This window comes from Melanotaenia boesemani, chromosome 22 (assembly GCF_017639745.1).
Source record: "Melanotaenia boesemani isolate fMelBoe1 chromosome 22, fMelBoe1.pri, whole genome shotgun sequence".
Lineage (NCBI taxonomy): Eukaryota > Metazoa > Chordata > Actinopteri > Atheriniformes > Melanotaeniidae > Melanotaenia > Melanotaenia boesemani.
Genome location: NC_055703.1, coordinates 25,986,631 through 26,010,500, shown reverse-complemented (window position 1 = coordinate 26,010,500; position 23,870 = coordinate 25,986,631). Strand labels below are relative to the sequence as shown.

General features: G+C 38.6%; 1 protein-coding gene across 2 annotated transcripts; it reads right to left on the bottom strand.

Moving 5' to 3' along the window:
• Window positions 1-6,324: 6,324 nt before the first annotated feature.
• On the bottom strand, window positions 6,325-20,935 carry taf1b (TATA box binding protein (Tbp)-associated factor, RNA polymerase I, B). 2 transcript variants are annotated; one of them, XM_041975505.1, is made up of 15 exons: window positions 20,808-20,935; window positions 20,094-20,192; window positions 17,089-17,176; window positions 16,086-16,183; window positions 15,919-16,011; window positions 15,067-15,172; window positions 14,659-14,818; window positions 12,485-12,584; window positions 12,100-12,247; window positions 11,848-12,022; window positions 11,734-11,771; window positions 11,544-11,631; window positions 8,818-8,888; window positions 6,960-7,191; window positions 6,325-6,879 (listed from the first exon to the last, which is right to left on the bottom strand). In XM_041975505.1, exons 1-15 carry the CDS (start codon window positions 20,823-20,825, stop codon window positions 6,630-6,632), a joined length of 1,764 nt encoding a protein of 587 aa, XP_041831439.1. In that variant the 5' UTR covers window positions 20,826-20,935; the 3' UTR covers window positions 6,325-6,629. The 2 variants fall into 2 exon arrangements, with proteins under 2 accessions (XP_041831439.1, XP_041831440.1); XM_041975506.1 differs by lacking the exons at window positions 20,094-20,192; window positions 20,808-20,935 and having other exon boundaries at window positions 15,067-15,168; window positions 17,089-17,132.
• Window positions 20,936-23,870: the final 2,935 nt, after the last annotated feature.

The following is a 23,870-nucleotide window of genomic DNA, read 5'->3' as shown; positions in this document are numbered from 1 at the left end:
AACTCCCCCATCATCAATACAAGATGATACAAGATAAAAACATCTTGGGACTTTGCAGAAGCTTATCTAAACAATACTGGGTAGGGTAGGCTGGGTGGCTGTTTACCTCAAGCTTTGGTCCTTTACCAGAGTCCTGGGAGCTTGAGGGTCCTATGCAATATCTTAACTATTCTTACAACTGCGCTCTTCTGGATGGAGATGTCTGATGGTTTTCCAGGTATCTGTTGAAGACATTTCTCCGGTGTGGGGGGACACAACCTCCAGTGCTCCGATGACCACTGGTACCACTGTTGCCTTCATCTTCCAGGCTTTGTCCATATCTTCTTTGAGTCTTTGATATTTCTTCATGTTTCTTGTGTTCCCTTTTCCTGATATTTCCATCATTGGGGATGGCTACATTGATCACTACAGCTTTCCTTTGCTGCTCATCCATGTTCACAATGTCCACTTGGTTGGCTACCACCATTTTGTCAATCTGTATCTGGAAGTCCCACGGGATCTTAGCCCTCTCATTCTCCACCATTTTGGGAGGTGTTTCCCCATTGTGACTTAGGGGTCTCCAGTCCATATTCTGCACCAGTACATTATGCTGGCTACATGGTTCCATGTATTTTTTGCCTGCCAGTATCTTGCACCCTGCTGTTAGGCGCTGGATTATTTCAAGGACCTCTTTGCACAGCTTGCACCTGGGGTCCTGCCCGGAGTTGTAGATCTGGGTCTCGATTGCCCTGAGACACCGTGCTTGCTCCTGTGCTGCCATGATTAGTGCCTCTATGCTGTCCTTCAGTCCAGCCCTCTCTAGACATCGGTAGGACTTGTTCATATCTGCCACATCAGCTATCTGTCTGTGGTACTTCCCATGCAGAGGCTTGTCCTCCCATGATGGTTCCTCCATTTCATTCTCCTCCAGGTTCCATTGCCTGAGGCATTCACTCAGTGCTTCATCCCTTGGGGCCATCTTCCTGATGCATTCATGGAGCTTGGATGTTTCATCTTGGATAGTGGCCCTGATGCTCAATAGTACTTGGCCTCCCTCTTTGTGCTTAGCGTATAACCTCTGGACACTGGATTTGGGGTAGAACCCTCCATGCATGGTGAACAGCTGCAGCCGGGATTGTAGTATCATGACTTTTATTTTCCATAATAACTACTTTCTAGGAGGACGAATAAGCAGAGTAAAAAATTGTTTAGTCTGTGTACTGTGACAGAATGGTCCTGCCCTGTACTGTAAATCTTAAGCATGTTTGCATGAAATGACACAGAAACAGTTTAAAATGTATATTCATTATATGGAAGGTCCTGAAACTGTAGCCCCCAGTAAAGCAGAAACTTCGTATCAGTGTTAGTGGCAAACATGTTCTGGATATGTTCAGGTTTGTGTTCATTTTGGTTGTTCCAATCTTGTGGAACTGACCTTCGTTACTTCCGGTATCCTCATGAGGTTGTGAAAAGAGAGTGTTTTGAGGGTTTTATGAAGAGAAAAATGGAGAACCTTTGGCTGGGATCAAAAGGAACTAAGTTAAATCATGTCAGTCTGCAGTGATCACTAAGTGAAAGGTTTGGAAATAATTTTACTTCAGCTGTTTAGGACCCTTCTCTGTTAGCTGATAGGCTGGCGCTAAAAGCCGTAGCTGCTTTCTGGATTGACTCGTCAAGATTGCAGTTGCTAAGCAAAAAGTCAATACATGAACTAAAGTTTTTGCTTCATCCACCAGAATGTCCTCTTTCTGACAAAGACGACATAGACTGGACTCCTATGAAGAATCTAGACTACGATAGAGTGAAACAGTCTTTTGTGATTTATTTCCACCAAACACATCTTGCAATGAACTCATTTAAATGGCCATCAAAATCTGATAAGTAATTAATTATTGTAATAATCTGATCTGATGTAGTGTGTTAATCAGATTTCTCATAATCAGATGGCTGCCATTATCTGATAAAGGATATCCGGTTATGCTGTCTACATGATCACTTGAGTTACCACATAACTCCAAAAACAGACAATGTTTTAGGTTTTTGGTGTGTATTTAAACGGGCTCAACGGTGCTGTAAAAACACCACAATGTGTTATTCCAGGAGCAGAAGCACTGCAGGATTTGTCATGAAGGGTCTTAATCCCAACTGCTTTCACCATCCACACACCAGGACGGTCTAGACTTCCAGGATTGTCCATGTTTTTATCAGCTTCGGAAGCTGGTTTGAAGCAGCAGATTGTTCCAGGAACTGAACTGATGGACATTTCTACAATTCAAAGCTGAGATTTTTTTCTTGAATAATACAAAAGCATCTATGATATCACATAGACCAGCTTTTTTAGGTATCTATTTTTTTTTATTAATTTTCCTATATTTTTTTTTTTTTGGAAACAGCTGCAGTGATTTACTGAAACATACTCAAACATAAATATAAAAACATTTAATGAGGCAAAAACAGAGTTTTTTTCATTCCTAAGCAGCTTGAAAGTGAATATTTGGTCTGAGCAGCTTTATTCTTCAGCACAGCCTAAACTCTCTTAGACAAACTTCTCTGTCAGTTTTATCTGATAAAGGTTTTAGAGAAAATGTCTGAAAGTTGAAACTTGTTGGGAACAGTTTACGAAGGCAGGACTTTTTCACATGTTTCTACAAAAAGGATTTTAGGCCTGGTTGGGCTGTTGGCTTATATTGTGCAAGCAGGTCTTTAAATTTTAAATTAATTTAATGTTTTATTACTGATTTATAGACTGTTGATCATTTTAATGTCGGTGGAACTTGAAAAACAGTTTGGTTTAATGTTTTACAGAAATAAACTCTGGCTTGGGGGCATTGAAACATTTTTAGAAAGTACATTTCACAAAAAGTGGACATTTCTAGAAAGAAGTGATTTTGTTCCTTTGATTTTGGCTTTAGTTGAGATAGTTTTACAGGTAGGGGGAAATTTAGGAAGTGGGGATATTATTTATTTATGTTTAAGAAATTAATAACATTTTATTCATAACTTCAGTCGTCAGTCTTTACACTGGCTTCCTGTTTGTCAAAGAATTGACAGTTAGATTACAAAGCACTGAATGGTTTAGGACCAGAATCCATTCAGGATCTTCTGGTTCGTTTTGAACCAACCAGATCCCTCAGGTCATCAGGGTCAGGTCAGGTGTAGCTTTTATGCTCCTCACATGTGGAACAAACTCCCAGAAAACTGTAGGTCTGCTGACTTTAAATCAGGGTTAAAACTTTTCTATTTGCCACGTTTTTATCAAAACATTTGTTAATTCCTTACACTAAAACATTTTATTTCTTGCTTTTTATTCATTTCATTTGAGCTTTTTCTGGTTTTATTTAATTCTTTTTAATTGTTTTAAGTTTGTTTTTAATGTATGTTTTTAATGCTTCCTGCACCTGCTGTAATGCTTTTAATGTTTTATGTAAAGCATCTTTAATTGTCTTGTACATGAAAAAATGTTCTATACAAATAAACTCGCCTTGCTTATCAGGATAAGCAAGAAATAAGCAGAAAGTCAGTAAAGACCTCTTTAAGATATAGATAAAAAACATAAAAACCAAGACATTTTTTTTCTATAAAGGAAAAACATTTATGAGGGATAGGGCCTTTCCAGTTTTCGCCCCTACCCTTTGGGAATCTCTCCACATCAGAGACACCACAGACCCAGGCCCCTTCAAATCCAAACTAAAAACTCACCTGTTTCATGGCTCATTTTCTTTTAGTTGTTTTATCAGCTTGCTTGTATTTTGTCTTGTTTGTAACTTGTTCTTTTACTCTGTAAAACATCTTTGTGTTTGTGAAAAGTGCAATATTAATAAAATTTATTGCTATTATTAGTATTTCTAAAATGATCTAAAACCCAAATTAAAACCATTAAATTTTACACTTTCAGGATTATATTTATTTTTCTATTGAATTTAACTCCTAAAAAATCTGATAGATGAATAAATAAACAAACAAATAATTAATAAGAAAACAACCCAAAATCCAAAATTTTGAAAGGTCACTTTTTGGCTTTGTTCTTCCAACAAGAACAAAATCACAAGTGTAATAAATATTTAATACTAATAAAGAATGACAAACTATTCTGTTCTAAAATCATTTTTTTGACAGTTTAATATCTAATAATTTACGACAAACACAAACTCACACGGTTGCGTTTGGTGTGTTAATTTAGGATTTTTAGCATTTGCAGACAAAATCAAACAAACAAAAAAACAAAACATATTACAGCAGAGCAATATAATATTTTGGTTATTTTTTGTAAAAATAATTTGGTTTTGTTTCACAGCTGCAAAAAAGTGTGAAATTTAAAAGCAACTTTCAGCGCTTTAACTTAAATTTTCTCATTTAGTGAAGGAAATTTCTATTTTCATATTAAACTATTTCTCAGTAATTTTTATTTTATTTCAATGTTAAAATACAAAAAAAAAAATTATATATGAAATATAAACCTAAAAAATTAAAACATTACCATGAAAAAAATGTTTTTCTGTATTTGTGAAAATTAAATAATTGAAACTGTAAAAACAAAGTTTTATATAAACCCCTGGTGAGTTTTTTTAAATCTGGTTCACTGATAAAATCCTGATTTATTGATCAGGTTTTAAAATCCTCCACTCGTCTTCGGCCTCCATTTCACATGATCACCTGAAAATAAGAATTAAAAGACCAGAAACTTGGTTATTTCTTTAAACTATTTGCAAAAAGCAAGAAAACAGATGACAGAATGACTGACACAAGAAACAAGAATAACTTAATGAAAAGACAAACAAAATAAAACCTTCAGTAAAATCTGGAATAAGTGAAGTTTATTTACTGCAAACAGAAAAGAGGTTTTTATTATCACAAATGTAAGTAATGTGCTTCAGATTAATTTCAATCACTGATGTTTGTTTTCCTTAACAAAAATAATAAAAAATAAAACGAAGCTGAATTAAAAAATAATGTCTGAACATTTAAAATGTTTAGTTTGAATTCAGAATCAGATCTAAGAGGCTTTGTGTGTCGGAGGAAAATCGGTTTGAATTATTCTGCATATTTGTGGTCACAGCTGCTGGAAAACTGCAGCGCTGCGCCGTCGACTCCTTGCAACTAGATTACACACCAACTTTCCAGGAAAACTGGAAACTTTCCAGATGTTTCTATCAGCTGTCTGACAGCAGCAGCAGGAACTTTGTTTAAATTAGGAAAATTTGCTGTTTTCTTTCCAAGTTCTGGAGCTGACGTGAGCAGCTGCTCGCCTGTTTGAGGTTTTCCTTCAGAAAGAAAACCAGAACCGGACTGGTTATGTTACAAACCTGTCCACACATAAGAACTGTTACTTCCCAATATCGGAGAATAACCTGAAAATACTTTATTCTCACAAACACAATGTGGATGAATGTTAATCTGATTCTAGCAGTTTATGTTCTGTTGATAAACAAAGTTAAATATGGATTTATCTCATAGGTTTACTGAACTAAAGGGTCATTCTGCTCATTTCAGACTTCTATGTTTCCCAAGACTGTACGAGAACATCAAGCTGAGAAAAATGAAATGTAAATGTTTATCTGTTGCTAAAAGAAAACTACATTCCTTTCAGGGCAAAGCAGAGGATAGCACCCCAGTTCATCTAGGAATGAGTAATCCCAATTAGAAATGTCTGATGAAGAAATGTGCAAAAGTAGAAGGTAAAAAAAAGTGAGGCTTCGCAGGTTTCCAGTGTTTTAATAGGTGTTTTGCAGGTAAATATCTCAGAAAGCCTTCAGCTGATGTTAATGATGGGTACCTCTATGAACAGGAGAATCCAGGGATAGCCCTGAAATTCACCTTAGAAACACCATGAGGATCCAGAAAGAAGTGAAACCCAAGATAGTCTTTGATAGAAAGATGATACTTTACTTTAAAACCTCCTTCATCTCCATGGAAACTACCTGGCAGTCATAGGAGAACACATTAGCAGAGTTTTTAGAGCTGGAATCAAACTTTTTACCAGAAAACAGCAAAGAAAGACATTAATTCAGATCCTGGCTGCTAGCTCACACACACAACAAATTTAATGGGAGTAAAATCCATCAGCAGGACCACAACCTTCTAGAAAACTGGTTTGTTTATGAGCAGGTTACATCAGGATTGTTCTGTCTGACAGAAACGTCACAAGCTATCAGTAAGTTTGGAAAATGTTCTCACTCTTTCAGTTTGACCTCTCCTCCTTTAGCGAGGTTATTTCTCCCCCTGCTGGTCATGTTCTGCCACTGCAGGTCTTCATTCATATATATATATATATATATATATATATATATATATATATATATATATATAAACTTTGCTTAAAAAAAACAAAACAAAAAACTCAGTATAAAAAAAAGAGACATTTTTATTCACCCCTCACTTCGCAGTCTTCCCCTGGATTCTTGCTGGTCAGGATCCTTTTCTCATCCCAAAACCTTCATTGTCTCATTCTTTAATTTAGCCATGACTTTCTGCATCTTCACACACAACTTTTTTCTCCTCATTACACCTCTTTCAATCAGTGATAAAGACGCAGGGAAGATTTTTGCATTCATTAAAAAAAATAAATCTTGCTGTGTGTTTGGGGAAATTAACACAAGAAACAGACTTCCTACAGCTGCTCCTTATTTATTTCTCAAGTAACTGAACTGGACTTAGCTTTTTCCTCCACTTTTTTGAACTACCCTGGATGAGGTTCCGGTTCTGGTTTCAGTCCTTCTCTTTTTCTTCTTTCCCTTTGGGTACATGGCGTGTTTAGCTCCAAACACTTTCCTTTCCACCTCCAGCACCTCCTCATACAGATAGTAGGGTTTCACGTCCAGGATGAAGGAGAAGAGCTGCAGCAGCCAGACGAAGGAGCGTGGCAGCGTGGCCTCCACCTCAGAGTAATGACTCCTGCACTTCCTGCAGAGGAAGAAATCAGAATTCAGATTGTCTCCACCTTCCAGCTGATCCTTCACACACCTGAACTCTGACAGACTCACCTTAACGTGCTGCAGGATTTAAGTGCTGGGTGCCAGTACAAGGAGTTCTGGGGAGTCAGGGTTCCAAGTTTCTGGGTCAGAACTCTGTCTACCTTCATGTGGTGCAGACTGGGACCGTCTGATCCGTCTTTGTCCCCCCAGCAGAACCTGAAGCTGGATGGACTGATGTCCTGGACGCCTGCTGGACAAGAGGACAGCTTCTCAAAACACATCTGGACCTGCTCTGCATTTCCTGAAAACACAACAGACAGAAACATCATGTTATCCTGTCTTTCCCGCCGGGTCACTTTCCCAAGCCTCCAGGAGAATTTTCTTGGATTTCGTCTCTGGATGGAGGAAGATGAGACCCCAGAGTCTCCAAGACGAGGAAGAGTTGTCACAAAGCTCTCAGACAGAAAGTTTCTACTTTCTGACTCCAGGTCTGTCTACATTTCTCTCTAGTCAACTATCAGCAGGTCACGTCTGTGATGCTCCATCAGTCTGAGCTCTTCCACCAGGAACCCAGTAGGGCCCAATGCTGGTGCTGATGTCTGTTCTTTTTCTGCTGAACTAAGTTTAACCATCAAAACTCCGCTAGATAGCTGGTTTCCTCGAGTGCTATCGTTTATACTGTCGAAACTTCTCAGGAACAGTAGTGGTGTAACTCTGTGAGGTAAATTGCGATGGACAGCTTATCAAAGTTTTACAGACATTTCTATCCCGTCCAGGAGGTTTACAATCCAGCCACTAAATGTAGTTTTATTCAGAGACTCTATCTGGTAAATCCACAATGATCCATGATAACAGCATTATTTATCACATTTCACCATAAAAACATCACCATCACTACTATGTTGCTAAGAGACCTCTATTTAGACCTGGACATGATGATGAAGCCACTTCCTGTCAGACTTTCCACCAATCAGAGAGCTTAGATTGACGGTAACGTCCAATCAGGAGCAGCCAAAGATCAACCAGTGAGCAGAAAGTTCTATGTGTGTGTGAAAAGAAGAAAAATAATGCTCCTCTATGGCTGGAATAAAGCCAAGAAGACGTTTCTGATGCACGGTGGCGCCACAAAGCAGCTGAGCTGGAGTTGGTTTAGTGAGGATAGCAGGTAAATAGTAGCAGGAATAACTGGAAATGAGGAAAAAGTGGAAACATGGAAATAGTTTCTGTTGTGTGTTTGTTTTAATAACAATATTTTTTCTCCTGAAAACCAAGACTTGAGAGAACGATGAGATGAGAAAAGGTTTGGTCACTGTTGATCTGTGTGTTATTTCTACAAAGTTCTGTTAGTAATAAATTCTGCTTTCTTCTTCTGGTCGACCTTTATGCTGCTATATCTATTCATACATTCATTTTACATCATTTTAGCCTCATAATCTGACAGCTGAGGCAAATAGCAAAAAAAAATGGCTTGGAGTTTTAAGGGTTTTAAGGGTTACGGGAAAAATTAGATGAAGCTTGGAAGTAAAACTCTATGTGAACGTTTTATAGGAAAAACTTTTTTTAAACAACTGAATGAGTTGATGAGTTCTGTTCAGGCAGTCTCTGCTGGTTCTGGCGGTTTCCCTGAAAATTGTCATCTTTCTATCTACTTTGGTTCCGACAAGACGGATCATGTTACTAATGCAAGAGTTAAGATTTCTCATTTACACTGAATTCTTTTTTTTCTTGTTACTGTTAAGTAAATTTGTAAAGAAAAAATGCTACTTTTATGTTTATCGTCTACTCAAATTAAATGACTTTTTCTTGAAAACATGGAATTTGGGAAAGGTTAAACAGATTTCAAAGGTCCCTACATTTCATTAACTGTTACATAAGCTAGCAATCAGATCACTATACATTTCCTTCAGTTTGAAACTCTGGTTCTTACTTTTCCTCTTCATGATGAGGTTTTTCTCTCCCTTGCTCAGGAAAATTGGTTTCTTTGTCCTCCACTGTTTCCTGTGGGCAGCAAAGACAAACAGAGACAGAAAACAAACTAAATCAACATAAAACCAAACTGCAGGTTCACATCAAGGATCCTGTTCCAGAAGATCTGAAGCCACAAAGTTTTATAGTTTCTAAAAAGACTTTTTTTATTATTCAGGTTCAATTTTCACTGAACACAGAAGCTGCAGGTCCTGTGGATCAGAACTGAAACCTGGGGCCTCATTTATAAAGATGTGCGAAGCAAAGCAGTCTACAGGTGGCGCAAAAAAACTTTGAGATTTATAAAAGCGTGTGCATGCACCTTCTACGACTGTTTATAAATCAGAATCAACTTTAAAGTGGGCACATGTGAGGGAACGCTTTGCCACGCCCTTATGGTGGCTATAAATATATATTAATGTCAAGTGAACGCCTATAATGTATTTTCTTTAAATCATTTCCATGATGGCTCAGGAGGTGAAAAGAGGGAATAAGTTGATTTTGTTGGAATGTGAGACGAATATCCTGATGGACCACGTAAAAAGGTTTTATTTGGTGGACACGGCATGGGCATTACTTGGCTCAGAAAGGCAGACTAGCAGCAGCAGGTGGCTGATATCAGAAGGCAAGACACACCAGAGGCGGCGGTTGGTGTGTCCGGATATCTCAGTCAGCAGGGCATCCGTCTTCCATGTGGGAAACCAATGTTGGAATCCCACAGGATGAATATTAACACCACCACCACCACGGTAAGTCCCTTTGGAGAAAAGCATCTGCTGAATGCCGGTAATTTTGTCCTTTTGTTTTAATGTATAAAATAAATATTTACAGATACATCTGAGATTGATGGCAGTTTATTTAGTGTTAAATAATATTTCTTTCTAGTTCCTGGGTATTCCAGTCGGTGGTTGTGACTGGAAAGGGTGAGGCTAGAGACTCCACCCAGCACTGCAGCAGCCGTGTCCTCAGAGGACACCATCACTGCTGTGAGATGGCCAAGGAGTTGCGAGAAATGTCTTGACAGAAATTGAGACAACAATAAAAAAACATTGTCTAAAAATAAAAGGAAATCCACCTCTGGTGTGTTTCATTAGCGTTGCATCACTTCTAGACCTCCAGCCTGCGTCCTGCTCTGCTGGATCTTAGAACATCAGGAGGATCAGACCCTACCTGACTGAACACACGACCCAGCTCCTGGTCCAGGCTCTGGTCATTTCACGCATTGACTACTGCAACTCCTTACTGGCTGGCCTGCCTGCATGCTCAGTTAAACCTCTGCAGATGATCCAGAACGCAGCAGCACGTCTGGTCTTCAACCAGCCCAAAAGAGCTCATGTCACTCCGCTGCTAATTGCTCTTCACTGGCTTCCAGTTGCAGCACGCATCAAATTCAAAGCTCTGCTTCTGGCTTACAAAACAATAACCCAAACGGCTCCGGGCTACCTTCACTCCTTAATCCAGAGCTACACTCCCTCTCCACAGTTACGCTCTGCCAGTGAAAGACGCCTAGTGCTCCCACCACAACGTGGCGCAAAATCAGTAGCTAGACTCTTCTCCTCTGTTGTTCCTCGGTGGTGGAACGATCTACCAAACTCCGTCCGATCCGCAGAGTCCGTATCCACTTTTAAGACCAAGCTAAAGACTCAGTTGTTTAAGGAGCATTTCCACATTTAGCTTAACTAAATGAGTCAGAAAGATTTGTCCAGCTTTTTGGCTCAACCAAGTACTGAAGAAGCTGTGTGCACTTATGCCCAAGATGATATTGTGTGATGAAATCATGCACTTATGCCCAATTTGATATTATGTGATGAAATCATGCACTTATGACCTAGTTGATATTGTTTGATGAAATCGTGATCCTGTATTTAAATAAAATGACTAAAAAAAAAAAAAAAAAAAAAAAAAAATTATATGCACTGCACTAGCACTACATGACAGCACCTGGGTCCAACTGGACTCAAAAGCGGTCTGACTATCACTTAATTATGACGTCCCATCTTGTTTGAATTCATGCTTGTGTTGTTCTTCCTCTCAAATGTAAGTCGCTTTGGATAAAAGCGTCTGCTAAATGACTGTAGAATAGAATAGAATAGAATAGAATAGAATAGAATGAAGGATTCATTCTAAGGTTCATGCTGGCAGCAGACTGTCTGCCTTATTTAGCCTGAATGTATCTCATAACATGTAAGTTTTGTTTCACAATGACAGAACATATTTTAGCAGTTGAGGTTTTTATTAATATCATCTCCCTTTTTTTTTTTGAGCATGCACTCTTAGGAGTATTAATATGGAATGTGCCTCTTCATTCATTTTTGCAAATGGCTTTAATATCTAACATGTGGTGTGAAACGTAATAGTGGATTGTGCAAAAATGTCTCACATTTCACAGCATTTCATTGATTTTATTCTGTATCGTTGGTGTCGCTGTTTCTCGTTTTTCCAGATTTTGTCCTTACGGGAGGGTCATAGTTCCCGTGGAGGTAGGGACATTTTTCCATCAAGTTTGGTTTTTATAAATCCCAAAAGGAGACTATAACTGGGGTACGCCAGTTTTTGCTCCTACACCAGCTTTTTAAATGAGGTCCCTGGTCCTGATCTGGGTCAGTACTGAAGCCTGGTCCTGATCTGGATAAAAATTAAAACCTGGTCCTAATCCACAGCTCAGGTGAGGAGCTGCAGATGTCTCACCTGGCGACATCCTGGTCCGCCTTCTTCTGAGCCCGGATCAGAGCGGCCTGCATCAGTCGGTACCACCTCCTCAGGTTAAACTGGTCGTCTGTCAGCCAATAAAATATAATGACGTTGATTCATCGAGGTTCTGATCCAGACCTCATAACTCAGAGCACAAAGTTCTAACAAACACCAATGAGAAACCAACCTGAGTCGTCCTGGGAACTAACTTGATTGGATAACTCCCTGAAAGACACAGGAACATCACACAGGAGCAGCAGTGTGTGTGTGTGTGTGTGTGTGTGTGAGGGGGCGGAGCTACCACTCGGTGTGGTCATCCAGGCCAAAGATCAGCTTCATTGTGACGATGATGAGGGCAGCGGTCTGCACCTCGTACCGCGGCAGGATGCCGTGTGACTGGGGGTTGATGGTGAAGCCCCTCGGATCGGCCATTCCGGCTCGGTCCATCAGCCTGCACACCCACCTGTGGAGTTCATCTGACAAGAAACAGGAAGCAGAACCATTCAGTGGTACAGGTACCAGGGTCAGCCAGGTGTGTCAGCGAACATGTTACCTGGCAGGTTGGCGTCGGTCAGGAAACGGAGGCTGAGCAGAGCTGGGTGAAGCAGAGTTTGCCGGCTGATTGGAGGAAAAGCTGGAAGCTGCAGGAACTGAACCAGAGCCTGAGCCTCCCGATGCAAGGTGTTGTGAGACGGGATGCTCTGCAGAAATGGATCAGAACAACGTTAACGCAAGCAGAAGTTCCCGCTTTTAATAATCCTGTTCAGCTGGTTTGGATCCAGAGTTAAAAACAGCTTTTATAAACTAAACCGATTTCAAGACTTCACTTTGGAAAATGGACCAGAACCAAAAGAGAAAGCTACAAAAAATGTTAAAAAAAACAACGAAAACAAAAAAACACACAAAACAAAACAAATGAAACTGAAGTGATTTCTGACCAGCACACTGAAGAGAAGAGCATCTTTTCCAAACAGCTTCATCTCCTCCGGAAGTTCTTCGTAGGCGTTAACATACGGGATGTGACCCTCTTTCACCAGCCTGAAAACAAACACAGTCCGTTTGGTCATACAGCCGTAAAAATGGCAATAAAAACAAAATAAAAACAAGTTTAATAGATAAATACTAAAATCTCAGCTTCCCATCAGCATGCAGCTGGAGAACGGAGAGCTCTCCGGCCGAGATGGACTTAAGTGACCTGAAAGAAGGAAGAAGCCCGACCCATCTGGTGTTTGTTCGTTTTTACTTTAATTTTGATCAATAGCAAACAAATACAACAACAACAGTAAAAGCTTTCTTAGCTGCCAGAGATATATTTTAAAAAGACATACCTCTCTTTTATCTATAGTAAACACTACTTTAAATTCTAGGAGAGGCCAAAACAGGAAAAGTGTGATGTTTCTCAGCAGCAGCAGAATTATATGGACACCCTGATCAAACAGGCCTGCGCTTGTCCAGCCTACATGCATCGGGGCTCCAGACTAACTTTCTGGAGGCCTGCGCTTGTCCAGCCCACATGCGTCGGGGCTCCAGACTAACTTTCTGGAGGCCTGCGCTTGTCCAGCCTACATGCGTCAGGGCTCCAGACTAACTTTCTGGAGGCCTGCGCTTGTCCAGCCTACATGTGTCGGGGCTCCAGACTAACTTTCTGCATTGGTTGCACTGGGCAACCAGCAAAAAATGAAGGTACACCTTAATTATCACAGCATCGGTTCTAGCAGCACATTTCTTTTTGATAATTACCCTCATAGACTGATGGTTATTTAAAGTACTGTGTACAATAATGAGGTTTAGGAAAATGTTTATTTGAACCCCAAATGTTAGGTAAAAAAATATAATTATTTATAAAAACAAAGTAAAGTGCTACCTTCACTGAGGCGAATGAAACAAAATATTTTAAACTGAATTGGATCATGAGAACGAGCTGCTTCTGGCAAATTTCCCTCCACTGGATTTATGTTTTTTATAAGACTTTTCTACTTGGACTTGAATTTCATAAAAGGCAGCTTCTCTTTGGCGGCATTATAGGCCACGTTTATGTCTGCTCAACCAGCCAGAAGCAGTTTTTTCCTTTTCTTATTTTATATAAATAGTGTTTATAAATACTATTTTATCTTGAAAAGGGTCTGATTTATAATGACTTAATTCAGTGTATTCATTAGAAGAATAAAGTTATCAGGAAGTACTATCCATCAGAAAGGTGTTCTGAGTGGAATAAGTTAAACTTCATGGACATTTACTGGAGAATAAATTCCAATACAACTTTTTTAACATTAGTTCAAATATTTTTTCAATGACAACATTTTACTTTTCCAAAAATAAAACGAAGACAAGTGAAATCTGACTTTTATTTTGATTTTTCAAAGTAAACTGCCAAATTCAGGTGTGTGAGAATGAGGTCAAAACTGCATGACCTGAATTAGCATTTGCAATATCTTTACCTAAACAACCTGATATTTAATTTAAATTATAACTTGAACCCGAATAATTTTATAAGCTGATTAAATAATAAATTCTTTGGTTTGTATGTTTCACTATTGGTTGTCATGACACAAAGGAGGGAGAGAGATGAGGATGGTGTAGATGAAAAAAAAGGGAAAATAAAGCACAGTATAAGATAGATGATGAAAAGTAATCAAAGCAGACACATTAGTCATGTTCATTCATTAATTTTCTATATCTTTTATTCCAATTCGGGGTTGCAGGGAAGCTGTAGTCTATCCCAGCAATTAGCAGGTGAAAGACAGGGTACACCTTGGACAGGTTGTTAGTCCATCGCAGGACCAACACAGAGATAAACAACCACTCACCCTCACTCCTAAGGAGAATTTAGAGTGATCAATTAACCTAACATCATATTTTTGGATGGTGGGAGGAAGCCAGAGTACCTGGAGAGAACCCACGCATATACAGGGAGAACATGCAAACTCCACACAGAAAGGCTGTTCGAACCCCCCAAACCAACGTGGGACAGCAGTGCTAACCACCACATCACCACGCAGCCCACAATGTTGGAGGCTTGTATCAGGAGAACAGAACTGGTCCCAGTCCAGAACTATGTGGAAACCAACCGGGTAAACACGACTTCCACCTTCCAGGTGTGTGCAGGTGTTACCTGAGCAGGTCACTCAGCGTCAGCGCCTCACGGCTCCAGACCAGAGCCAGGTGGATCAGAGCCAAAGTCTTCACCATGGTCATCCGGCTTTGGCTCCGCCTCCGGCGGGATGTCAGGCGGCGAAGGTCATTAGTGGAGCTCGACCATTCGCTGCCGCTCTCTGAGGGTCAAAGAGGAACGTTTACGGAGGTAAACAGAGTTCTCATATCTAAACTCTCACATGACCACAACCGAATCTTTGTTAAAGGAAAATCAACTAAATTACAAGCTTCACTCTAAAACTGAAATATTTAACATCTTGTAGAAAATGTGGAGGTTGAATTTCTGTTGATGCTGAAACACAAAACACACCAACAACCTGCAAATATTTTCATCTCACTTCTACAGACTGAAAAACATGAAAGTCACCTGTGTTAGAACCAGCTGAGCTGGGCGGGTTCGACTCCCGGTCTGTCGCACTGGCCGACATGACGGACGACCCGGGGGCACTGTCCGAGTCCGAATCCCAACCTTGCTGGGGGGAGGGGGAGGGGGAGGGAAATGATGATGCCGTGTTGACTACAGACATTGCTTTGGCTCTTCACTCTCATAGTACAGTTACGACAACTTAGCACAAAACCAAATCAAACATTGTTTGCAAAAATAATAATAATCATAAACACATGCCAAAAATGTAAAAACATTCAAATAAAATGTAAAACTAAAACAAAAAAGAAACTAGGAAAAATAATTACACCATTTAGATAAAAAAGAAATTGTGCAATTAAATAGAAATTTAAATACACTAATGTCAAAAATTAACAGAAAGAAAGAATAATGGAAAGAATAATAAAAACAATAAAAAAGCAAAACGCTTGTTAACCCAGTGAAACAAGATGTTGCAAATTTGCGACAAACCACTTCTGGTCTTTTTTTATTTTAATTATTTTTATCTCATTTATTTATTTAATTGATTTGCTTATATTCACAGTTAATTTTGTAATCCTTTTTTTTTATTATTATTTACCTTTATTAATTGTAATTACTTTACATAATATTTAATTCTATTTATATTTTATTCTTGTTTTCCTGTATCCATTTTGTTTTTATATGAAAATATAAATATAATATAATGAAACTGAGATTAATAAATAAATAAATCTAGAAAACAGAAAATTATGAAAAAATTGTAAAAGATGAAAATATTAAAATATAAAATAAATCAGGATAAAAAAATAAAACTAAGACAGAGGTGGATAGAAGGATGAAGAGGACACTGACGGCTGTAAACTTTAAGCTGGTCACCGGGTTGGAGGTGTACGCTTGCTGGGTCTTCTGCAGGTAGAGTCTCCATAGCTGACACAACACATCGTCCTGGAACATTCAGAGAAAAGGATCAGACGGGTTCAGCTGACAGCGTTTGACCAGCAAGGGGGATGAAGACAGACCTTAAAGTGAGGACTGACTCCCAGTCTGAGCAGCGCATCGGCCTGGTTCTTCAAGATGAACTGGAATCCCTCACAGAGCATCCACACGATGCCGCCCTCTGAAAAACACCTGCAAGTTAACACGAGGAAGAAAATCCTCTTCCTTATTTTTATTTATTTCTTTTTTAATCAAAAAGCTGCAAAATGTCGTTTTTATTCAGACTCTATCTGGTAAATCCACAATGATCAATGATAACAGCATTATTTATCACATTTCATCATAAAAACATCACCATCACTACTATGTTGCTAAGAGACCTCTATTTAGACCTGGACATGATGATGAAGCCACTTCCTGTCAGACTTTCCACCAATCAGAGAGCTTAGATTGACGGTAACGTCCAATCAGGAGCAGCCAAAGATCAACCAGTGAGCAGAAAGTTCTATGTGTGTGTGAAAAGAAGAAAAATAATGCTCCTCTATGGCTGGAATAAAGCCAAGAAGACGTTTCTGATGCACGGTGGCGCCACAAAGCAGCTGAGCTGGAGTTGGTTTAGTGAGGATAGCAGGTAAATAGTAGCAGGAATAACTGGAAATGAGGAAAAAGTGGAAACATGGAAATAGTTTCTGTTGTGTGTTTGTTTCAATAACAATATTTTTTCTCCTGAAAGCCAAGACTTGAGAGAACGATGAGATGAGAAAAGGTTTGGTCACTGTTGATCTGTGTGTTATTTCTACAAAGTTCTGTTAGTAATAAATTCTGCTTTCTTCTTCTGGTCGGCCTTTATGCTGCTATATCTATTCATACATTCATTTTACATCATTTTACCTCCAATCTGACAGCTGAGGCTGGAAACATCACGTCTGATGCCGACAGGGATTAAAAGCTCCAGCTTCTGTTTGCACTTTTACATTTAAAAGCAGGCAGACAAAAACTGGCCTGGGGTTTTAAGGGTTAAATCATCACATGTTTTACAAACAGGAATCAGTGGCTCTCAGTGAGGAAGAGGAGGAAAACACTGACCCGGCCTTCTGGTTCTGGATCCTCTGCTGATGGTGGTGATCCTGTTGGACCCCTGAATAAAGGTTGTGTCCAGCACCTCTCTGGTTCTCTGAAGACATTTGGACATGTGTTTGAACAGGATCGTGACGCTTCTATCTACACATCACCACCGACAAAACAAATAAACCTCTTTCATTGTATTTGTCACAGTTGCTTAAATTATTATTTAAACACTACATTTGATTTTGCTTCTATAGTTTCTTTATCCAGATTGTTCCATAAACTCCTGACATAGAAACACATCACTCAAGACTTTAGTTTTGAATCAGGTTTTTCAAATATCTCACATCCTTTTAACTTATAATGGCTCTATCTTTCTTCTGAATATTAACTGATCAACATTTCTTATGAGCTTTATAAATTACCTGCAGAACAATGTAAACAACTAGATCATTGCATTTTAATAACTGTAACTTTGCAAATAATGGATCTGTATATGTTTCTACTAATGCTTCTTATCTCCTTTTTTTGTAAAATGAAAACTGTATTAATGTATGTTTTACATGCAGTCCCCCATATTTTAACAAGTCAGATATACAACATTTAAAAGATTATATAATAGATATTGTGTTTTTTTCCAGTGAATCCTTTACTTTATGTAACATAATTGTTTTTGTAACTTTTTTATTCTTATATTATAAATATGTGGCTTCCATGATACATTTTCTATTAATAATAACAGCAAAAAAACATAATTTCTCTTACTCTGTCAATTCTAACACATTCTATGTCCAATGACATTTAAATGTTATACTCTATTACTAAATACCATTAATATATTTCACTCAAAAAATATAATTTGAAGGATAATTTGTTTACATTGAACCCCTGTTGAATTTTTTCAGTCCTTTCTGGACCACCTCTTTTACATTTTCTATATCAGTGGTGGGGAACCCTGGTCCTTGAGGGCAGAAATCCTGCAAGTTTTCTATGTTTTCCTGCTCTGACACACCTGATTAAAAAAAAGGATCCAACAGCCTATTAAGTTCTGCACAGTGACTTTCATTTGAATCAGGTGTATTGGAGCAGGGGACCATCGAAAAGTTGCAGGACAAGGGCCAAGGTTGTCACCCACATAAAACAAAGTTTTATTATCTGTAAATAAAAACATTTTAACATACTGGGGTTTTTCTTTTGTTTTATTTTTTTAATATCTTGCAATCCATTAAAGTGTATTGTATCTCATTTGTTTCTCCTGTGTTTAATTTTTGGGAAGTTTGTAAAAAGAAATTAACAATTTTTTCTGAATTTGTTTTGACTGAACATCAGATTTTAATTTTTAAAAGCAGTCAGTCACTCAGTCATGTGACACCTCTGATGAGCACGCCGTGACTCCTGATGAGCACGGGCCCATTGATGCCTTGTTAGATTGTATTTTAGATATCAGAGGGTGGATGGCAGAAAACTTCTTGCAGCTCAACCAGGACAAAACAGAAGTTTTAATGACTGGACCTGAAGCTGAGAGAGAGAAACTGGAGGCCAAGCTGAAAACAGTAGCACTCAACCATTTTAATCAAGTAAAAAACCTGGGAGTGATTTTAGATGCAGATCTCAGTTTTGAGCCACATATTAAAAACATAACTAAGACTGCTTTTTATCATCTGAAGAACATCTCCCGCATCAGGCCGTTTCTCTCTCGAGCCAGTGCAGAGACACTGATTCATGCTTTTATCACATCAAGATTAGATTACTGCAATGCTCTTCTTTCTGGTCTTCCGAAGAAGTACCTGAACCAGCTGCAGCTTGTACAGAACGCAGCTGAACGTCTGTTGGTAAAGACCAGAAAGAGGGCCCACATTACACCAATTTTAAAGTCCCTGCACTGGCTCCCCGTCAGCTTCAGAATTGATTTTAAGATTCTTTTATTGGTTTTTAAGTCTGTTAATGGTCTTAGCCCACCTTATTTATCTGATTTGCTTTTATCTTATGAGCCCACTAGACCCCTCAGGTCCTCTGGTACTGGCCTTTTAACTGTTCCCAGAGTAAAAACAAAAACCCACGGCGAGTCCTCCTTTTATTTCTACGGCCCTCGTATGTGGAACAGCCTGCCTGAGGACGTGAGGGGAGCACCTAGTGTGGATATTTTTAAAAACAGACTCAGGGCTTGCTGCTATTGGGTTGGGGTTCTGGGGGATTTTACTATCTGTAAAGCACCTTGAGTTGCTATTTTTATGTATGAAAGGTGCTATATAAATAAAGTTTGATTTGATTTGATTTGATGAAATGAGCAACTTCTCAACCTACTTTCATTTCAATGCTTTGTAATTGCGTACATCTCTGGTTGACGTGTTAAACAGCATTCACTGAACGTTACATTATGCAGATGATAAACTGTAATAAATTTTAAACTTTATTTGACAGATAGTTTTGCTGTTCAAACATAACTGACTCAGCGTGAGTGCAATGCTTTTTGTTTAGTTGTCAGTGTGTAATATTTGTATTTTTATCCATTATTATTTATGTTTTAAATGGCAGACAGACTGCTACAGGCTGGCTAGATTTTTTCTATGCTTTAAAATTCTTTACTCTGATTTTAAAAAAAAAGGTTTAAAACCATTTTTATAATGTAGTTTCCAGAAAGAAGCCTCCCAAGTAAGTTCTGTGGTCTTTTCCGTCTGTTTACTCTGAGGGAAAAGGGTTAATTTGTAGGATTTATTACCTCTTGTTGCTGCTACAACAATTTAATTTCCCTCTGGGGATTAATAAAGTTTTCTGATTCTGAATCAAAAGACATAAATAAGTACATCTTAAGACCTATAAGGGATATTCACGTGATTTTACATGTCTACACTTCTGGTAAATTAATTAACACACAATAGTCGTAATGATCATAAAACCGTGATTGTTACTCTGGCAATAGTTATATCAAAGAAATCTATCATCACGACAGAGCTGCTGTCATGACCTGACGACTAACTTCCTGATCACAAACCACACACAGACTCAGATGTTGTGTGTGTGTTTACCTCGATGACATTGTGACAGGATCTGCAGTAGAAACGACCCTCATCTGAGATGCCCCAGTCCACCGCCGCACACTGGGCGCAGGGTTCCCTGTACCCGGCCTGCACACACACACTGGATATGAACATGTGATGGTAAACATACCTGAGCTGATCAAATCACAGCTGCAGAAATCAGCCAGCTAATGGAATAAGTAAAAACATAACTACTCAATCCCTTTTAAAAAATGTATTATATGTATTTAAATAATGCTGAAGAAAATCTGCAGAGTTCAGAACACTAAAAATGACATTTCTGACATAAATTATTGTTAACTAATTATTTGGAGGATGACAAACTATTTTGGAATTTTACACCAAAAAAAACAAAAACAAAAAAACAAAAACAGTCTAACTAATTTAACAGTGTAACCTGATAAATTCAGCAACATCATCTTTCCTTACACAGAGATAACAAACGACAGTATGGAAATTTAACATTAATTTTTCCTTTCCTTCAATCCGCGGTAACAGAATATACGCCGATTGTTTAACTGACTGCAGCAAATTCAGGCAAAGTTGTTCAAAGCTGATGAGTCCTAAATACAGATAGAGTTATCCCACATGTGGAAATGAAACCTATTTTGTTTATGGAGTTTGGTGCGAATTGATCAGCCAACACCAACGATGGCGCGTGCAACACAAAGCAGCCAAATGAACAGAAATGTGCATATTTACCGTGTCTTCTTCGTCCATGTTGACTTAAACACCTCCGCCCAACAAGGCTATTTATTTCTTAACAGCCATATCCAACATGTGGAACTGAAGGATGGTTGTAAATTCTTCTTCGTCTTCTTCCTCGTTTTCCGACTGACTGACGGCTCTGCTGCCACCCACAGTCCGAAACATGAACTACAACTTGTATTCAATCAAACTTTTCCTCAACTCCCAAAATCTTCTCTCAGTCCGACCCTCCTTTTATTTTTTAAATTCCTGCTGGCCCCTTTTCTTCTGGGACCTAGAGAGAGTTTGCCAAGAGAATAGGGACCACCTTATCTCTGAAAAATGAAAGGGCAGTGGCAGCGTGGGGAACCGACATTGTGCTCTAATATACTTTTGCAACTCTACAAAAGTGACCTTTTTGAAAAACTCTCTGGTTAAAACTCTCGAGAGTTTTAACAACATGACTGGACCACATTGAGCTAATGTTCTCTGGACCAGGGCTGTCAAACTTATTTTAGTTCAGGGGGCATATACACTGCAATTTGATCCCAAGTGGGCCAGAAATAACAGCAAAATAACCTATAAATAACGAGAACTCCAAATTTTCTGTTTATGTTTGTGCAAAGAAGTATAAGTAAATTATCAACATATGTAGATTTAATTAACTATCTTTTTAGAAAACATGTTATGAACAACCTGATAATTCTTGAGAAAATTAAGTGTAATACAACACATGTATTACAACTTAGAAATCACAACAGAGCCAAAAAAAAATCACAATTTCTTTTAATCACAGGTATCTGGAGCTGAAAATATAGCATTTCACGTTATGATTAAAGTCAGTTTTCAAGCACTAGAAGTTATGCACGTTCATGTAAATTTCTGTCTGTGTAGAAATCTTGACCACCTGAACTCGCTCACCTTATAATACAAACTAAAGTCAGATCTATTAATCAAGAAAGAAATAAAAAACAAAACAAGTTCTTGTAAATGCTTCATGTTTAACATAAATTCAACCTCACACCTACATATTAGGAATAAATTACTTTAGTTTTAAAAATTAGGAATTAGTTACTTTTATTAAAAATGCACTTAATGTCTTCTTTGTCCATCTATCCACCCATCCATTCATCCATCCATCCATCCATCCATCCATCCATTTTCTTCCGCTTATCCGTCAGGGTTGGGTTGTGGGGGCTGCCTAAGCAGGGAATCCTAGATTTCCCTATCCCCAGCCACATTCGCCAGCTCATCCAGGGGATTGCGAGGTCAGCCAAGAGATTAAGTCCCTCAAGTGTGTCCTGGGTCTTCGCCGGGTTATCCTCCTGGGATATGCCTGGAACACCTCACCAGGGAGGCATCCAGGCGGTATCTTGACCAGATGTTTAAGCCACCTCATCTGGCTCCTCTTGATGAGGAAAAGCAATGACTCTACTCTAAGCCATTCCTGGATCAACAAGCTTCTCACCCTATCTCTAAGTTGTCTATGTCATTTTTCCATTACTTAATTCATACAACTGGCCAGATTGGACCCTCTGTCCGGCTGGTTTTGGCCCATGGGCCGCATGTTTGACACTCCTGCTATGGAAATTTCATATTACTTTTCAAACCTTCAGAGAAATGTTAGCCTCGTTTCCACCAACGGGTTTGGGTTGGAATGCATTGTTTTGCGCTTCCAAAGACAATAACTGAAAAGGGTGGAGCTTGACACACATCAATCCATTGATTGGTGGAAAAATAGTCGATTCTTGCCGCTTTATTCTCAGCACCAAGAACAAAGCAGCAACAGTTCCATGTTTAAAAATCTGGGATTCTTTTGTTGTTTGAAACCACATGACAAGAAGAAAGAACACAAACTGCTGGATGTCCACCATTCTCCTACTTTTTTAATGGGCTGTATTTTTTGTTATAATTTAAGGAAAGTGTTGTATCGCTATGACATCATGCTATTATGTAGCTGATCAGATCAGATTTACTGAACCAAGCCGTCCCGCACCAACCTGGACCTTTTATAGCTAAAGTGTGTAAAAATAAATTACATCTAGTGGTAAACATGGGCTAATTACAGAGGGTAACATCGCTGTTCGTAGTCTGACCTAATAGCACAGTATGTCTCTCAGTTCCAACACTTAAAGGTACAGTGTGTGGCAGTTACTGACATCTAGTGGTAAAGGCAGGCACAGAACGTGCTTCAAATACCAAAAACAGTTGTGAATGGACGGTGGCTGTCAGTGGCCATAATTCTTCCTAACATGAACATGTTTTTATCTGTCAGTTGATCCACTAAAGCAGTGACAGTTACAGGACAGAAATATTGTGATAGATTTTGAGGATAACTGCAAAATTAAAATTGATAATTGATGATACAGATATAATAACAACACTTTGATCTCCGCTGGTCAAATAAAAAGATTATTAATTATAAATTTGAGCTTTGTGTATTATCCACAACTCCTTATGTGTGTTTCTTTTAGTGTAATTTAGCTACTAAAAGAAAAGAAGAGATGAAATGAGAATATGGTTTAAGAAAACTATATGTGAACAAGGAATGGAAGATCGAGATATCACAGAGTAATGGCTTTTGGGAAATGACAGTAGATTCACATTTTTCTGTTTTGGTTCTGTGCATACTGTGTGTATACAGGTGTCTACAACACCCATTTTCCCCAAGTGGGATGAATAAAGTTTTAATAATATAGGTGTTGACGATGTTCTGTTTGTGTTGTCTGAGTGCTAATTTACTAAAACACAGGTGAGCTTTTAAAGCAAATAATTTCATGCATTATTGTTCCTGTGTTTAGATGCTGCAGCTGTTCAGATTACAGGAACATCCTCATTTGAAACACTCAAGAATGAATATAATCTTCATGTCCACCTGATCGTTCCTTTTTCTTCTGCAAATCATAATAAAATAAAAACACTCCAGTGTTGTTCCCATGTGCTGATGTAAAATCTCTGTAAACATCTCTTCATTAATGCTGCAGAACCCCGATCCAACCCCCTACCATTACAGATCTGGAAATTTGGACTTATTGCTGATACTGCTTTTGTTCTTTGCTTAATTTCTTCCTACAAAAA